The sequence below is a fragment of the Mus caroli genome, unplaced genomic scaffold (assembly GCF_978045245.1).
Source record: "Mus caroli unplaced genomic scaffold, Mus_caroli_1 scaffold_4, whole genome shotgun sequence".
Lineage (NCBI taxonomy): Eukaryota > Metazoa > Chordata > Mammalia > Rodentia > Muridae > Mus > Mus caroli.
The window spans coordinates 19,284,055-19,302,284 of NW_028227259.1; the positions used below are offsets into that span (position 1 = coordinate 19,284,055).

The 18,230-nt window shown below is 38.2% G+C and overlaps 1 protein-coding gene across 2 annotated transcripts in view; it reads right to left on the reverse strand.

Moving 5' to 3' along the window:
• Positions 1 to 18,230, reverse strand: part of Elapor2 (endosome-lysosome associated apoptosis and autophagy regulator family member 2) — a 201,040-nt gene that overhangs the window by 78,180 nt on the left and 104,630 nt on the right. The window contains exon 2 of one of the 2 annotated variants that reach the window (XM_021162113.3): positions 16,235 to 16,355. The exons of the other annotated variant lie outside the window; for it this stretch is intronic. Coding sequence (XP_021017772.1) covers positions 16,235 to 16,355 — 121 coding nt within the window. The remainder of the gene's footprint in view (positions 1 to 16,234; positions 16,356 to 18,230) is intronic. 2 annotated transcript variants of the gene reach the window in all.

Sequence of the window (18,230 nt, forward strand, 5' to 3'; positions counted from 1 at the left end):
GCTTATTCTCCATGGTGTTCTTAGTTAGCTTTCTTAAAGAGCCCAGGATCCCCAGCCCAGGGATGGCACCACCCACAATGGGCTGTACTCTTCTACATCAATCAGGAATAATAATAAAAACATGTCCTATAGGCATACCTATAATCCAATCTGATGGAAGCAATTCCTTATTTGAGGTTTCCTCTTCCCAAATGACCCTAGCTTGTTCCAAGCTAACAAAAAGCTAACTAGTACATCAGGCCTGTAAATTATTGTGAAAGTGCTAAGTGTATGGATTTGAGGGTTATGAATAAATTATGCAAAAACAGAACCCATAAATCATGAGTATTGACTGTATGTGCAATAAACTCATAAAGGGAGAAGCTATTATGTACATAAGCCAAGTAAGAAAACTGAGCCACAGTATATTTAAATACTCGGATTACCCAGCTACCCAGTCAACAGACAGCACAAATACTGTTCACTCTAGCTTACTTGGTCCTAAAAGTACTACCTTACTTTAAAGAAACTGCAAGTCACACATGACAGGAACCAATGAGAAACAATTCTAACTAATTCAATACCATCTTTCACACCACCTTTCATCCCCTGTCAGCTGTTAAGCAATGTTCATCTGCACCATAATTTCCCACTCTCACATGTTGCAGAGCATTTCATATATTAAACCTAAAATATGTACTTGAAAAATATTTCAGCAAGCTCCCAACTTCAATAAGTCTATTTATGAATGGAAGATAAGAATAATATCTACCTCAAAAAATATGGAAATAGGTAAATGGGGCATTGCTCAATATGCCTGGCATATGTTACAAATAATTTGTTAGATACTACTCATACCAGGAACCTATAAATAATAACACTGCCATTAGGTTGATGATACCTGGTCTCTACAGAGCACTATGAAGTCTAAGTTCAATGGGTATATACCCTTGACAGGAGAACTAAAATGTCCTCAAGTGAAAGATGAAAATCTTAAAAGATTAAAATCTTTAAATCACTTGTTTCTATTGAGTCTTTCATTTTAATCCTTATTTAGATGCATGTCAAGGAGGAACTACACATCCTGATTAATACATAATTAACGTCATGAGATTATACTGAAAGCTAGCAATGCCTACCTCTGTTAGCCCTCATTGCATTTGCTTTTCTGATACTCTCAAAGCATCATTCATTTTCTCTTTCAGCACTGGTCTTGGCATTCAGACTTTAATTGGACTCTATGGCACACAATCTCAGTGATTGCTTTCTTTGTTTTGTTATTTTTTTGTTTTGTTTATCTGTTCTTTATCAGGATAATTAAATTAGGCATGACAATGCAGATTTCTCTAGATATTAGCTACTGTATGGTTTGGCTATGTTTCATTTTAATTAATTGGTCATTTCTAAAGTTAAAAAACGAGCTTTTGCAACAACTTTGAAATCCTGCAATAACTGAGTCAAATTGACAATTAGCAAACTCTGGAATTTTTGAAGAAGGAATATGTTAGTTTTCATTGCTTGGACAAAATACCTAAGGCAAAGCAAATTAAAGAAGCTTGGATTGATTTTGGCTTACTTCCACTGGTTTGGGTCCATCATGGTAGGGAGAGCATGACAGAACATATTTCATCACACTTTGGTCGCCAATAACCATAACCAATACTGGGCAGCCCTCTCTGGAATGATGCTACCCACGCTAGGGATGTCTTCTCTCTTCTCTCAGTTCACTTTGGAAATATTATCAGTCTCATCCAGAGCTGCACTTGGATAATCTGCTAGGAACTTCCCAATTCAATCACACTTACAAGAACAGAAAGCGGAATGGCAGGGGGAATGGAGGCTGGATGGAGGAGAGATAGAAACAAAGACAGTGACAGACACAAAGATCAAAGACACAGACAGACAGACAGACTGACACAAAGACAGAGAAGTAGGGACATTTTTGTCCAAGGTTGCCACTATATTAGTGGCCTTGGTCTGGGATTTCAGAGTACTTTACCATAGCAGCAACAGGAAGAGCAATATTTAACTCAACCCTCTAATGTCCGTACTTACCCAAAAGGCCATGCACTCACTCACTGTTCTTTTCCTTGGCTTCTGCTTTCCAGACATCTATTTCTGTAACAGTGACTCTGAGAGTGCTCAAACACATGTGCAAAGACCCAGATATGGAAAATACTGTATTAGTCCATCACCAAAGGACAAAGCCATCAGCAACCTTCTTGACCCTGCAAGTTTCTATTTCCTTACATTCCATTGGGAGCCTCTTCCTCTCCATGGGTCTGCTTATGGGGAATCAGTAAAAGACTATGAACACTAAAGTCTCTGTGGAAAATAGACTGTGATATTAAAAAGTCAAGACATTGCATTGATTATGCAAGTAAAATGTGCCAAGAAACAGTTATTAAATTGAATTGTTTATAAGCTGACTATCCTCTGTGATTTATATCCTTCAATAAAATTCTATTTTTAATCTTTTTATCACAGACACTCTTGGTTTTAGTTTTTTCTCCATCTAGAGACCTTGTGTTTTAAAGGACTATGGCCATAAATTACCTGCATTCATAAATCATTTATTTTTGCTATTTTCATTCCAATTAATTCATTACTAAAATATGATTTCTGCACCATAAACATTAGTAAGAGTAGCCATAAAAGAATTTTCAATTTTCTTGTTTAGTGAGATGTTGACAATACACAGTGAGCATATATAATCGTATTATAGGTATCACAATAATAAGCTTAATTTAAGCAGCAAGTACTTTTTAGTATTTAGCATTTGACAGACTCAAATTAGGCACTAGGGATATGGTAGCAAATAAGAAGACAGGATTAATTCTGTCTCTATGCTTATAAAGTTGCTACAATATCCTGGTCTTCCTCATAAGCCCATCTCATTTGTGAAAATAAGTTAATATCTAAACATATATAATTATATATTTGTGGGGAAATGTTAAATCTAGAATCAAGAGGCATTTGCATAACTGTCCTGCAACTGATTCGTCTTGTTTAGTAAAATACATGCAGTTAGAGCCATAGTCACCATTTTTCCTGTACAAGGAGACCTTTGTGACTGCTAATAATAGTCACAATAATAGATAAAGGCCTGAAGCAGGGACAGAGTGACTAGTTACAAGACCAGAAAGAATACTTACTTCTATCTCTAATTTAACCAACTTATTATAGCCAATCAAATAATAATACTTAGTTGTCTACTAAGCTTGTAATCATAATGTTCCTAGGGAAATGAGAAGAGAAAGAGGGGTCTGGGAGAAAATGAACTGCATTCTCAGCCTATAGTGCCTTGCATCTCGCTGACCTCAGAACCAGCAATGAGGATAGTACTTCTATACTCTCCCTTCAAGGTCTTATCTGTGAAATTCCTAAGGAGAAAAAAAAAATATGTTCTCACTCTCTCTTTCATTCTGAAAAAATAAGAAGTAAGCCAAGTCATCACATTGAAACAGGCTATTTCTTGCCATTCCTCTGATTCACAGGAGGCCAGCTTCCTTTGGCTTAAAGGGAAAGCTTGTCCCTTTTAACTAATGACAGTCTACTTATCTTAAGAAGACATTTTCCTCTAAGGAGAGCTGGCACTGAGCTGTCAATTGCCTGTCATGTTCAATCTAAAGTATGAGAATCATAGAAGACAACTTATCCAGATTCTGTGAATAGAGGTTGGTTTGCGCAAAAAGCATTAACAAGCTATATTAGTATTCCACTATAATTTATAAGTTATTGGTTTTAAGGCCTGATTTGATCACATATAAAAATGAATCCATGATAGCTAATCAATCATCTTCTATCAGGATGGTTAAAGGACTTTTGAGATCTTGTGGCTATTTTAGGAGCTTTTGCATCTGTACCTGCATGGCACTGTCCACCTCTGTGAACATCTTTACGGACTCTCACAGCAGACTCCATCCAACACAATCTGTCTCCTGCTTCACAAGTGTGAAGCACTTGGGACTATGATGCTAGAAGAGTTTACTACAATAAAACTAAGAAACCCACTGCTTCCACTTAAAGCAAAAAGGGTAGCATTAGGAAAAGCCTTGCCCTGGAAGTCAAAAGACATGAATTCTAGGTCTAGCATGGCCACAAAGGTCCTTGTGTGTGATTACCATGCAAGCAGAAGCTAAATGGCTAAATGATCAGAACTGAACTTTCTAAGTCAAATCTTACCAATAATGAATTCTAACTTCCCATTAAGAGAAAATGTGGATCACGAAGCTGGAATTTCCAAGTTTTTATTTGGGAATGCCTTAGGAATACAGATTTTCACCTCTCACTGTACAAAATGAAAGATAGTCAAGAGATCCACAAAGGTGCATTAATAAAACCAATTCTTGCGCACTTTTCAACTGCCATTCTAAGGAGTATTTAATGAAAGTGCCGCCTCTCCTATCTGAACGCTGATTCTCAAAGTACATCTCCTTTCACACACATCCTCATATGGTAAAATCAGGTAGAATTCCTGAACTACAAGCCTGATCATCCAGGGAAACAGAGCAGTATAAAACAACAGACAATCCTCATTAAATTAGCAGAAGACCTAAAAAGACTCTATTCTTTTTAAGGTAAGCAAGGGTAGTTTTCATCTTTAAAAGACAATGAAAAATACAAATGTATACTACTCTCACTGACTTCAATATTTTATCATGAAGGGGACAAGTCTCAGTTCATTGAGAACAAGATGACCTAAGGTTCAGAAGAAGAGAAAGAGACAGAAAAGGAAGGAGAGGGGAGGAAGAGAAGGCGGGAGGAAAAAGAGCAATAATAGCAAAGGTTACAGGACGGAAAGTGTGTAGAGTACTTGGTGACTCACCAAAGGAGGCAAAGCAACACATCTGTGAAATTGTTTTTCTCAGCTCTGGTTATGCCCCAACACTCTAGCTCTTAGCACTTCTGTCCTGAGAAAGTACCTATCATCTTCTCCCTCCTGAGAGCCTCTCCAACCTTACTGCAGTTTTGAGAGCTGAGTTCCTTCCTTGGGAAACATTTTATTCAGATAAGTTCCCTTAACCACAGCCCCCATCACACATTACTGTTGCCATAGGCCTGGTTCTGGCTGTTCTCAATAGTTTTGTGGGTTTTTTTTTTAATCTCATCTCTTAAGGCTATCTTCCACTCCAGCCTCTCACCTGCCACTTATGGGACCCTGAGTACACTCCAGGTCCCTCCTAGAAATGAACACCAACATTCCTATACCAAACTTCCTGAGAAGAAAGTGATCCTGTCTTGATCCACACAGAATGAATTCTTACAAGTCTTATTAGATATTTGTGTTTTATAAACAAAAACTGACATCCTATGAGACTGTGAGTTAGGATCACCGGACTGATCCAGTTGACAGAGCCCTGTAGAATCCTAGAACCTTCCCAAGAGTCATTAGAGGATTCCAGCTGTCTTTCAACAGCTTATTCTATGTTGCAAAAACAAACAAACAAACAAAAAAACCCAGAAATTCGAAATGAAGAATTTTTTTAGATAAAAACTCTGCCTATTTTTGATATTTGTTAAATAAGGAAAGCATACACTGCATATAAAGCATTTAAATGCTAGGCACAAATTAGCCAAACTAGCTCTGTATATAAGGACATTACTATAAACTTTCTCAATGTTCTACATGCTAGACTCTACTCTTTCTAGAAAATGAATACAAATAAAAATAAAGTCTACAGAGATGTTTAGCCAACTTAAATAACCCACAAAAATGTATCTGAGCCTTTGGATCTAATCTTTTCAAATTTCCCTTTTAGCTATCCTATATATATCAATTTTTCCAAGAGTAAGATATTGGAAAAGCACATACTCCTGGAGGAGGGAGGAATACTGGTCTGGTGTGCACTGTGCCATGTTCCAAAGCACAGTTAAGTAGCCTGGGGTTAGGAAGATTATTTCAGCTGGGTGATGGTGGTGCATACCTTTAATCCCAGCACTCAGAAGGCAGAGCCAGGTGGATCACTGTGAGTTCACGATCAGCCTAGTCTGCAAAGTGAGTTTAAGGACAACCAAGGCTACACAAAGAAACCCTGTCTCGAAAAACAAATAAAAAGCTGCTTTCAGTGCTGGGACTTTGTCTGGTGTGAACCTGTGCAGGTTTTGTGCATGCTGTAAATCTCTGTGAGTTCATGTGTCTATCAGTCATGTTGTGTCTGGAAGATGCCATTTTCTTGTCTTTATCCACCACCCTTCACTCGTACACTCTGTTTACCTCTACCTTCCCACATAGCTCCCTGAGCCTTGAGGGGAGGGGTATGATAAAGACAAATCACATTCCAGGGGTTGACCAACACAAAATGGACTCCATAAGTGTACATGTGAGCGTGTGTGTGTGTGTGGGGTGTGTGTGGGTGTATATGTGTGTGTGTGTGTGTGGGTGGGTGGGGGTGGTAAGAGAGATGGGGGGCGGGAGAGAAAGGAAGAAGAGAGTGAGTTTTGTTTGGTATTTTTGTCTTACAGATTTTCTTTTTCTTTTTTTTTTTTTTTATGGGCGAGAGAAAGAGAGAATAAACATGAAGTTGAGTGGGCAGGGAGATGGGGAAGATCTTAAAAGAGTTGGAGGAGATGAAAGAATATGATAAAAATAAATTTTAATAAAAGTGGTCCACGTCCTCATCTGTCTGGTGTCCAAATTTAGTTCTGACTGTGACCTGTGTTTCCATGCTTTACTTGAGCTCTTCTGTTTAAAACATTTCAGAAGATGCAGTAGAAGATGGTTTTATGGCTGTTGTGATAACTAAATAATTTAAGTCATGCACATCTAGCATTTAAATGTGTGTCTGCCACACAGCAAAGATTATTTATTTTTAGTACTTCAACTACCATTCCTACTAAACTGTACTGTGTATTTATGACTCCAGACAAATGGACTGCATTTTTCAGCTCACAACCTTTGAACCTGTGGGTATCTTCAGGTTGAAAGCCGTTCCTTGTCCTTGGCATGACCCACGAGAAGACTGGAGCATTTACCAGAATCCCTGACTCACCCACATTTCCCTTGGAAGCTAGCCATGCAGTCCTCACAGAGGACTCAGGAAAACCCAGACCCACTCCAGTCAGCGGGTGTGCCTATGCCCCAGCAAGCACCTTTATGTTACCAAGATGAAGAACTTTAGGATCCACTTGGGGCAGGGGATTATTCTCAGTGAATTAACATGGCTGGTAGCAAATGTATGGAGCTTAAATCCCTTTCTAGCCCTAAATCAGGATACATGTTTTTCCCCACGTGAACCAATGAGAGATTAATAGTTTTCCAAGGTTGCTCAGCTGGTAATTGATGACTCTGAGCTTGAAGCTCACATCTGCTTCACTGTGAGGCATTTGATGCCATCTGAGTACCTTCTGCCCTTGCTGAGATCATCCTGGATAATACGGTCCCCCACCCTTCACACCTTTTCTGCAGTGGCTTTATTTACTTCTCCCTTGATGACATGAAAATCTCTGAAAACATGGAAATGTTCATGATTTTCTGTCCTTCTTGTCAGTAAACATAGGGACATTTAATAAATGCTTCTTCAAAATTATGGAGTATTTTTTCTCAGAGACAAATGAGTTAGAACTGAGGTTAAGCTATCAGACACCACTCAAAGCCATTAACAAGACACCACTGTAGAAATGTTGCAATGGAAAACTACAAAGAAATTACACAACATGCTTTAAATCATAGCATTACTAACTTCCCATAAAATTTACTATGCTAGTCAAGCATGACAATAGACAGTGGCAAAACACAATTGCATATATATGGTACATAAAGTGATGTTCTGATGTACATGTTCTAGGTAAAATTTGAATTGAGCTAATTAACATATCTCTTACTCTGAATAATTGGTGTTTATTCCTCCTGACTAAATGGGACATTATGTGTCTTACTAACGTGTTCCCATTCTACTCCCTGCTTCTGTGACTTCAGCTGGTTTAGATTTCATACGTAAGTGAGAGTGCGGCGTTTGTCTTTCTGCTTCTGTAGTGTCTTTCATGATTTACTGAGCATAATGACTTCCAGCATCACCCACACTTTTAAAAATGATATAACTCATAACTTTCTGAGGACAGTATACAATTCTATAAATAAATATAAAACAGTCTATATTTTCTTTATCAACTTTTTGTTTTATTTATTTTTTGAAACAATAATACTTGGTACCCTAGGCTGCTCTGGAATGTTTATGTAGTCCAGACTGGCTCCAAATCCAAGGAGATCTTCCTACTTTCACCTTCCAAGTACAGGTATATCACATACATGAATCACACACACACACACACTCATTTCTTAAAAGAGGTATGTGTGTATATATGCATGTATAAATGTACATGTTTCTGTGTGAATGAATGTACACATATGTGTGTGGATATATATGTCTTTATCCATGCATGGAGGCCAGACAATGGCATGAGGTGTCCTCTTTCAGTTTCTGCTTTGCTCCTTTGAAGCAGGCATCTTTCTGAATCTGGGACTAGTGTTTTCTCAGTTAGGTGTTGAGCTCCTCATGCCTCTGCCCTACGAGGAACTGGACATTGGTTTGTCTTGTAAGTGATGATATCTAAACTCCAGTCATCATGACCACAGAACAACAGGTCCTTCATGATTAAGCAGTCTTGCTTGCCCTTCCACTAATGTTTTAAAAATTAAGCTGACTCATCAGCAATCATGAATAGTGATGCAATAAACACCACTAGTCAGGTACTCTTTGACATAATGGTTTCAGAATCTTAGGACATGTTCCCAGAAGTGGGATTGCTAGATTGCATGATAATTCTGCCTTCAGGATTTTAAAAATGTTATTAGTGTATATTAATTACACAAAATAGTAGGTTTCTTTGTGACATTTTCATAACAACATATAAGATACTCATGTGTATTCCCCCATTACTAACACTTGCCTGCTCCTTACTTCTTCTCCCTTTAATGCTCCACATCTAAGAGAAAATCCATGATCCCCATTTTTCTCTTACTAAGGGTTGTATTACTTAACATGATTCTATCCAATTCCATCAATTTTCCTTCTTTATAGTTGAATAAGAAACCACCCAATATTACTTTCCTTAATTACTGTACTAATTTACATTTGTACCAACAGCCTATTTTCTACCAAGGGTCTATTTTTCTCTATAACTTCTGCATTTATCATTTATTGGTTAATAATAGCTATCATGAAAGATATGAATAACATTTTCTCTATGGCTTCTACTGCATTTCTTTAATCCTAGAGATGATAGACAACTAACTACCATTTATATCCTTTTTGAGAAATATAATTATATACATTCAAGCCATTTTCTAATATTTTTAACTTTTGTGCTTGTTTGGTTTGATATTGAATGTTTTAATCTCCTGTTTATTTAATATTATAAGCCCTCCATTAGCCTTGAAAATATTTTTTTCCAATTCTGTAGGTTGCCTCTGACCCAATATGTCCTGCACTGTGCTGTTCTTTAGTTTGTTATGTTTTGGGGTCTACCTATGAGCTTTGGAATCAAATGCAGAATAATACCAGTTCATCCCAAGAATACATACTCTTTCCTCTATGTTCTTCTTGTAGTTCATTTCCAAGTCTTAAGTAGTTTAAATCCTTCATCTGCTCTGAATATGTTGTGTATTAAAGGTCCTTTTTATTCTTTTGCATGTGGATACTCTCTTTTCTAATACTTTACTGGTAAGACTGCCCTTCCCTATAGTGTATTTTTGGCACTCACAGGTCTCAAGCTACAATTTGGAGCCCAGTTCTTTAGCAGCAGAGGATAAATGAAAAGTAGTGGGTCCTCTTCCAGTAAGTTCAAACATCTTTGCCCAGGACACTCTCTTGAACTAAGTGACCCATCTCATCAGTTGTCTTCATCCTGAACATGAAGAGGCCCCCGAGGCCTGCAGCCATAGTGCCCTTTGCATCTTCCCAGGTCCCCACTCTGGAGGGTCAGACCACCAGGGATTCTATATGACTCTTAACACTCTTGCCCAAAGTCTCACCGGGTGGTTGCTTGGATTCTGTCTACCAAGGGATCCGATCTGAACTGCAGAACCTTCCAGGTTCCCTGGGTTTACACATCTTCCTTCCTTTGGGTATTGATTTCATTCCACTATAGTTAGAAAAGATACTTGAAAAGATTTCAATTGTTTTAACAGATTCGATCCCAAATGCCGATCCTAACTATACAGAAGTTAGTTGAGTTAAATAATCTGGTTAGTTTTAGTGTGTGAAGTTTTTATTTATTCACAAATTTTTGCAATAAAATTTATAAAATTTTAAAAATATGTTTTGCAATTTAGGATGTGAGCATTCCTTCAGAACATTCAACATATATCTGAGAAGACTATGTATCATGACATAACTGGATACAATATCTGTTAAGCCCCTCTAGCCTGAGGACTCTTCAAATCTTCCTTTTGCCAGCAGTTTCCTTCTAGGGTAGTCTTTCATTACTATAAGTGAAATACCGAAGTCTCCTCCTATTATTGTATTGCTTGTGTTTATCTCAAATGTATCGATGTTTGCTTTACATAATTAGGTGCTCTGATGTTCAGTATATTTATAGTTTTTCCATCTTGCTGTTGTATTGGCTCATACATCTATCTCTGTTTTTCCTCACACATGCAAACACAATTTTTCCTTTGCCTCTACAAGTAAGTGAATATTTGTCTAATATAGCTGTACATTTATTAACTGCTCATTTCTCAGAAACCATTAGATATAGGCCATAAAAAAAGATTTGGGGAAAAAAAAACATGAGAAAAGTTGCTACCCAAAGACTTGTAAAAACTATTCTGAGCATGGCACTTATTGATCCAAGTAAAAGGAGTATTAATTTACAACCAATCACTGAAAGATCAAAATATAAATGTATGCATTCATAGCTATATAAAGTTGTATTTCATGAAAACCACATTAATCCCTTAGATTCTATATGAGAATTACAAAAGTAAACCATACACACGTTTACTACTTATCTAATGCATCTTTCTATACACATTTGTGTGTATTTTGATTACATATGTCCCGGGTATCATTGATTGACTTATATAACAACAATACTGAAGCACACAATTAAGGAAAGTTCACAAGACAAAATTGGTTTGGTGGTTGCTTTCTAAATGGAGTATCTTGAAGAGTTATCCTCAATGAGAAAATCCTGTATTTAAAGCTGTTCTTGAAATTATGGTTTTGGAAAATTTTTGAAGGAATGAGCAATAAATAATGTATGCCCTCTCTACCAAAAAGCATGAGGATATAAAAGAAACAGATGCATTTGTTTCCTCGTCAGTGGTTTAGACCTCTCTAGAAATACGCAAAGGTAAAGAGGAACTCTCTTTACCGTCATATCTCCCTAGAGAGCCAGGGCCTCACCTTTCACTTCTAAGGCTTGATTTGAAGCCAAAAGACCCCTGTCTCTGGGGTGTGTGATTGCAGTAGGAAATTGCTCAAAGATGACAGCTATTTTTGACAATCTAAAAGCAACAAAGGAACTCCAAGCCAAGCAGGAGTGGGTGGGTAGGGGAGCGGGGGGGGGGGGGGGAGGGTATAGGGAACTTTCAGGATAGCATTTGAAATGTACATAAAGAAAATATCTAATAAAAAATAAAATAAAATAGAAAAATAAAATAAAATAAATAAAAAATAAATTAAAAAAAAGAAGTACTTTAGAAACTCTTCTGCTGCAAGGAGAAAAGAAGATAGTGAGCCAGCAGTGGGGTTTAAAGAAGGTACAGGCTCTTGTTCGAAGATTGGGATGAACAGGACAGTGGTTCAGGGGGCATGCTATCTGCAAGACCCTATAGATAATAGCCATGCTACCTGCAAGACCCTAATAGTAGATTATAAACACTTACAGATAATACACTTGGCACCAGGGCCTTGGAAGAAGCAGCCAAGTTCCCAGTGCTGAAGCTAGCAAAGAAATGCAGAGCCATGAGAGCATCTCAGTGTCCAGGGCAGCACTAGGTAACTGACCAGCTCTCCCCAGCAGAACAAACAACAGAGACCAGTGTCACTAACAGAGGCCTCTCCCTGCCTCTCCAGAGCCATACAAGTTCTGGAATCACATATATCCAGGGATTCAACATAACAAAAGCTAATATGACTTCTCCTTACCTCTTTGAGATTTGCAACTAGATTATAGATGGTTTTGAAAAACAAGTTTCCAGCTTCTGGCTATTATAAATAAGGCTGCTATGAACATAGTAGAGCTATGGAAAGAACCCAGATGTCCTTCAACAGAAGAATGGATACAGAAAATGTGGTACATTTACACAATGGAGTACTACTCAGCTATTAAAAACAATGGATTTATGAAATTCTTGGACAAATGGATGTATCTGGAGGATATCATCCTTAGTGAGATAACCCAATCACAAAAGAAGTCATTAGATATGCACTCACTGGTAAGTGGATATTAGCCCAGAAACAGCACACCCAAGATACAATTTGCAAAACACAAGAAAATCAAGAAGAGGGAAGACCAATGGGTGGATACTTCATTCCTCCTCAGAATAGGGAACAAAATACCCATGAAAGGAGTTACAGAGACAAAGTTTTGAGCTAAGATGAAAGGATGGACTATCCAGAGACTACCTCACCGGGGATCCATCCCATAATCAGCCACCAAACCCAGACACTATTGCATATGCCAGAAAGATTTTGCTGAAGGGACCCTGTTACAGCTGTCTCATATGAGGCTATGCCAGTGCCTGGCAAAGACAGAAGTGGATGCTCACAGTCATCTATTGGATGGAACACAGGGCCCCCAATGGAGGAGCTAGAGAAAGCACCCAAGGAGCTGAAGGAGTCTGCAACCCTATAGGTGGAACAACAATATGAACTAACCAGTACCCCCAGAGCTCGTGTCTCTAGTTGCATATGTAGCAGAAGATGGCCTAGTCAGCCATCACTGGGAAGAGAGGCCCCCTTGGTATTGCAAACTTTATATGCCCCAGTACAGGGGAATGCCAGGGCCAAGAAGTAGGAGTGGATGGGTAGGGGAGCGGGGAGGAGAGAAGGTATAGGGATAGCATTTGAAATGTATATAAAGAAAATATCTAATAAAAAATAAAGTTTCCCCCCAAAAAAAAAAGAAAAAAGAAAAACAAGTTTATAGTAGAGTTCACCCAATTTTCTGGAAATCTGATTCCATAATTATACCTCAGAAAAGACCTCTATTGGCCCCATTTTAAAAAGACTGATGTAATTATACTTCAAAGAACCTATAGTACTTTCAACAAAGGCCAACATCTGGGGTTGCCAATATTTAGAAGCATTAAATCTGAGAAAATCCCATCCTGGACAGCCACCAGCCTACCTCCCTTTGATTTATTTCAAGTCGCCATGTTCTCTATTTAATCTGTTTTCTTCAGTCTGAGCCAACTGCTAAGTACCAAGAGAGCTGAGAGCATCTTGACCACATCCTCAGTGAAGAGAGGCTGGCTCTGCAGTCAATTATATCTGCAGTGGAGTCTTAGATCTGCCACATGCAGACCTGGGGGCAGCTACTGGCCCGCTTCAAGCCTATAAAACAGTAGACCGACTGTTAGAGCTTATACATACTCCTAATCCGAAAGCTCAAATTCCTCCAAATCTGAGTTTTCTGTGTGTGCCAAATTTTCTCCACAAGAAGAAAATTCTACAGTGTTGTTTCCTGTAACAAATAGATTTTACTATTACATAAAACTAATTGTAGGTGAAGTATGTGATATATATGTGTGTGTGTGTGTGTGTGTGTGTGTGTGTGTGTGAAATACGAATGGATTATGTGTTTAGACTTGAATACCATTCCCAAGATATGTCATTATGCATATACAAATATTCCAGAGATAACCAAGGACAGGATCCAGCTCTAAGCACCACATCTGCTCAATGTCAGAGTAAGAAATGGTGGTTATGGTCAACAGCAGAAATCTAAGGTGCAAGACTGGGGAAAGCAATGTATATAATATTATGATGTGACTGTGTTTCTAAGTTAGTTAGATCTACTAACGGACTTGTGAACTTTAAAATAACCTCCTTTTACCATAACAAAGAAAAAGGAAAAATTTTAAGGCCAGTCACCAATAGCTGCCTGAAGAAGGAATATATATATATATATATATATATATATATATATATATATATATATATATCATACAGGAACAGAGACAACTTCAGATTTCAGACAAAAAGCTGATATAAAAAGTGTCCCAGCTATCATGTACTATTTTTCAAATAAGCATCATTTCAAAGTATATTATAATTAAAAGAAACCTCACTATTAAAGTTTTAGAAAATCTTTTCTTGTTGAAGAAGCAAATTCACAACTTTACTTATGGATGTTATGAAAATATTAACTGCAGCCTTCAAATAGAAGTCATTCTTATCTAGGTATCCATCTTGTACCAACATTAGGAATCCTTGGTTAATGTGTGCAATTCACAGCATACTGACAAGTACTAAATTATGACTTCTAGAGAGTAAGGCCCTGATTTGGAATGCCTACCAATCCCCATGGGTACCATCTTCCACTATAGTCCTCTTTAAACAGGACAGCTAGAACTAGTCCAACACCAACACACCTCCTATCCTCAGAGTAAACATTTAGTGTCTCCAAATAAGGCTGGTTACAAGGAGCCTAAAAAACCAATCCCAAGAGTACAGAAGACTGGCAAATACAATACAGATTTTCTAGGAAACAAATTTGCAATGAGCCAACTACATCACTGTTACACAGGCTCCAGTTGCCTTTAACCACACTCTGCTCCCACTGAGAACAGATCTTGACTGTCCTGTGTGCCAGTGACAGCCAAGACCCAGCCTGGCTGCACCCACTCCTGTATCAACCCCACTGTACCTTCTCACTCCTGCTAGATCACCTGACCATGGGGACTCTCAGGGTTTTGCTGCATTTATATAAAATCAGTCACCAAGAAATAATGGTTATTTTTTTCTGATTTCTTCACCTGTCAAACTACTACTAGTCTCCACAATACCTCCTGCTGATGTTCAACTTTCCCAATGAGTAACATGCACACTGTTTGGATAAGGCGTCGGCCACCCATTTAATAACTTACTTACCCCTTTCATTCATTTGGAAACTGAAGCTATCTACAAAAGCTTTTGGAAGACCACAGAAAAATCAAAATAGTTTCTCTGCCAGCTCTAGAAGCCAGGGCCAAAATTGTCTGTTTCACTGCATAAACTTCCAACTGACAAAATGGGGTTTTGGAAGGTAGTTTATAAATAAAAATAGATTTGATCCCATCTCTCTGTGTTTATTATGAATTCTGAATAATTGCTGGAAAACAAGAAAATGGATGTAATATTAGCAAACAATCCCATAGTCATTCTATAAGGTACATTCTATATTAAAATAATTAAACTATTTCTATGGCTAATAAAAAGGAATCATTCCAAGAAGAGATCTGCAGGCAGTGGTAGTGATGACAGGCAAAAAAGGAAATAAACTTCATAACAACTCAGAGGCTCTCTCTGTCTCTCTGTCTCTCTCTGTGTCTGTCTGTCTGTCTGTCTGTCTGTCTGTCTCTCTCTCTCTCTCTCTCTCTCACCTCCATTTCATTTTTTACAAAGGCAGGGTTTCTTTGCAGCTCTGGTAGTCCTGAAACTCACTCTGTACACCAGCCTGGTCCTTTAACTCACAGAGATCTGCCTGCCTCTGCCTCCCAAGTGCTGGGATTAAAAGAATGTGCTACCATACCCAACAACAGGTTATCTCTAAGAGGAATTCTAAGTGATGCATGTTTTTAAATCAATTAAAAAGTATTGTTTTAAAACTCAGAGATAGATTCTGTCCCTCTTCTCTCCATAATTTCAAATAAGAGAATATATTTTTTTAAAAAGAAATAACAACCTTTAATATTGCTCATGTCTCATTAAGCATTTTAGATAGAAGGACACAAGGTCCTGAGAAAGACCCAGGGAGTAAAGGAACCTAGTGCCAAGCCTGACAACCCAAGTTCAATCCCCAGGAGCTACATGGTGGAAATAGAGAGCCAAGTCTCACAAGTTGTTCTCTGACCTCCATACACACACCATAGCACACCTGAACCTACACACATCCTTGCATACATAGATAGATGCATACAAACAAAATAAAGAAAAATGTACCAATAAAATTTTTCAGGAAAGGCTCTATTATTTTGCTAGATATCAACACTACATATACACTGTTGCCAGGTCTCTTGTGCTTATTATAATGGCATCTAGAACTAATATGATGAGTTTATGGTTTAATCAGGCAAACAAATAATCAAAAAAAAATCACAACATACTGCATTCTTTGCCTCTCACTGGGTCAGGCAGGCCAGAGCAATCCACTGCAGAATTCGGAATGGCGACCCTCCACCTGGAGCCAGTGCTATCACATTCTGTATATTCAAAGTGGTAATCTTTCTGCAAACAATCACAAAAATAAGCCTTTGTTAGAGCCAGTTCTAACTGGTAAGCTGAGTTGTCTCTACCATCCCAAATGGCCTGTTTGCAAACTGTATCCTTGCCTGGAGTCTTATTCCTTTCCCACCCTACCCATAGCAGCATTTCCTTAATCCGAGAACGGTTCCATGTAAAGCAGAGTGGGTAAGAAGGACTGGTCAGAAAAAAGCACCCAACACTGTCCATCTTCTGAAATGCTACAGCACACTTCCCATATCTCCTTTGTGGGGCTTGGGATCTAAGTATCTGACAGATATAAGGGAATAAATGACTTGAGGAAGTTAACTGCTGCCACTCAAGTGCTTCCAAGCCAACAATCATTTCCACTGACCTCATCTCACTCTGCTTGAAACTTAACAGAAGGTGCAATCATTCAAACACCACTAAACTGCCTGGACTTTTTAAAGCCATTCTCTGAGGCTTAATTCACACCCACCTCAGCAAAATGCTATCCTTCAAGATATTAAAACAGATCACTTATTATAATTGCCCAAATAAGATCCACTTGTTTCTTCTCATGGTGACTTCATGTGTGTGTGTGTGTGTGTGTGTGTGTGTGTGTGTATACATATATATATATATATATATATATATATATATATACATACATACATACATTTATATGGAAAATTTGAACTGGGGAATCAGAACCAAGTGTTACAGGGGCATTTCGACAATTAGAGAAATTCTAAGTTTCATTTCAGTAGCCTAAGCTTAGGGACTGGGCCTGGAACCTCATACCTACAAGGCAAGCACTCTGCACCTGAGCTATATCCCTGTCCTTATGCTGTTGATACAAGTCTGTGTTATGAGTGTTAACTGTCTGCTTTCCCCACTGCTTATATACCTACCACAGTATATTAAAGACAGGCAAGAATAGAACCCTCAAGTACCATCATCACAGAGAAACTGGGACTGGAAGACCACAGCTGCTAGTCTTTTTCTCACTCTCTCTTAATAGTCAATCCCCTCTTCTAGAATCTGCTTCAATCTGAATGTGCTAAAAATTCCCCCAAGTCATCAGTTCTAAGTTCCTATGCTAATAGTTCTTTTAATTTCTCTATTTCCCTTGGTTTCTTTCTTCCTTTTTCTTTCTTTATTCCTTCCTTCCTCCCTTCTTCCTTTTTTTGTTATAAGCAGTAAGAATAAGGAATAAGCCAGCCCCTACTCTTGACAGTCTCCCACCCCAAATTCCAACAGAATGTTCCTAATTTCCTTTTAAGCCCTCACCAACTGTGATGGTCTGAAGGAAAGTGGTCTGAAAGGGTAGTGGAACTATTAGGAGGTGTTGCTTTGTTGAAGTAGGTGTGGCTTTGTTGAAGGAAGTGCATCACTTGAGGGTGAGCTTTGAGGTTTCAGAAGCCCACATCAGACCTGGTGGCTCACAGATTTATAACACTCTCAGCTACCTCTTCCAGCACCAGGTCTGCCTGCATGGCTTCCATGCTTCCCACCATGATGCTAATGAACTGTAGGCCAGTCCCAATCACATGTTCTCCTTTATAAGAGTTGCCATGGTCATTGTGCCTCTTCACAGCAAAAGAAATCCTAAGACACCAAAATTTATATATATGTATGTATTGTTATCTCTAATAACAACAATACCCTACCTAATATCCTACCTATGTAATTTATAAATAGTATAAGGCAATGCAGTCATTTTCTGCTATATTACTTGTATTTTTACTGAGCATTCACTGAGAGTATTTTACATGCCATTTCTACCAATAATCTTAAGACAATCTAGGCTTTTTATTATTATTATTCAAAATTTCTCCATCACACAATTCCAAAGCCAACTCCCTACATTCAGGTTTTTGCTTAGCAGAACTTCTC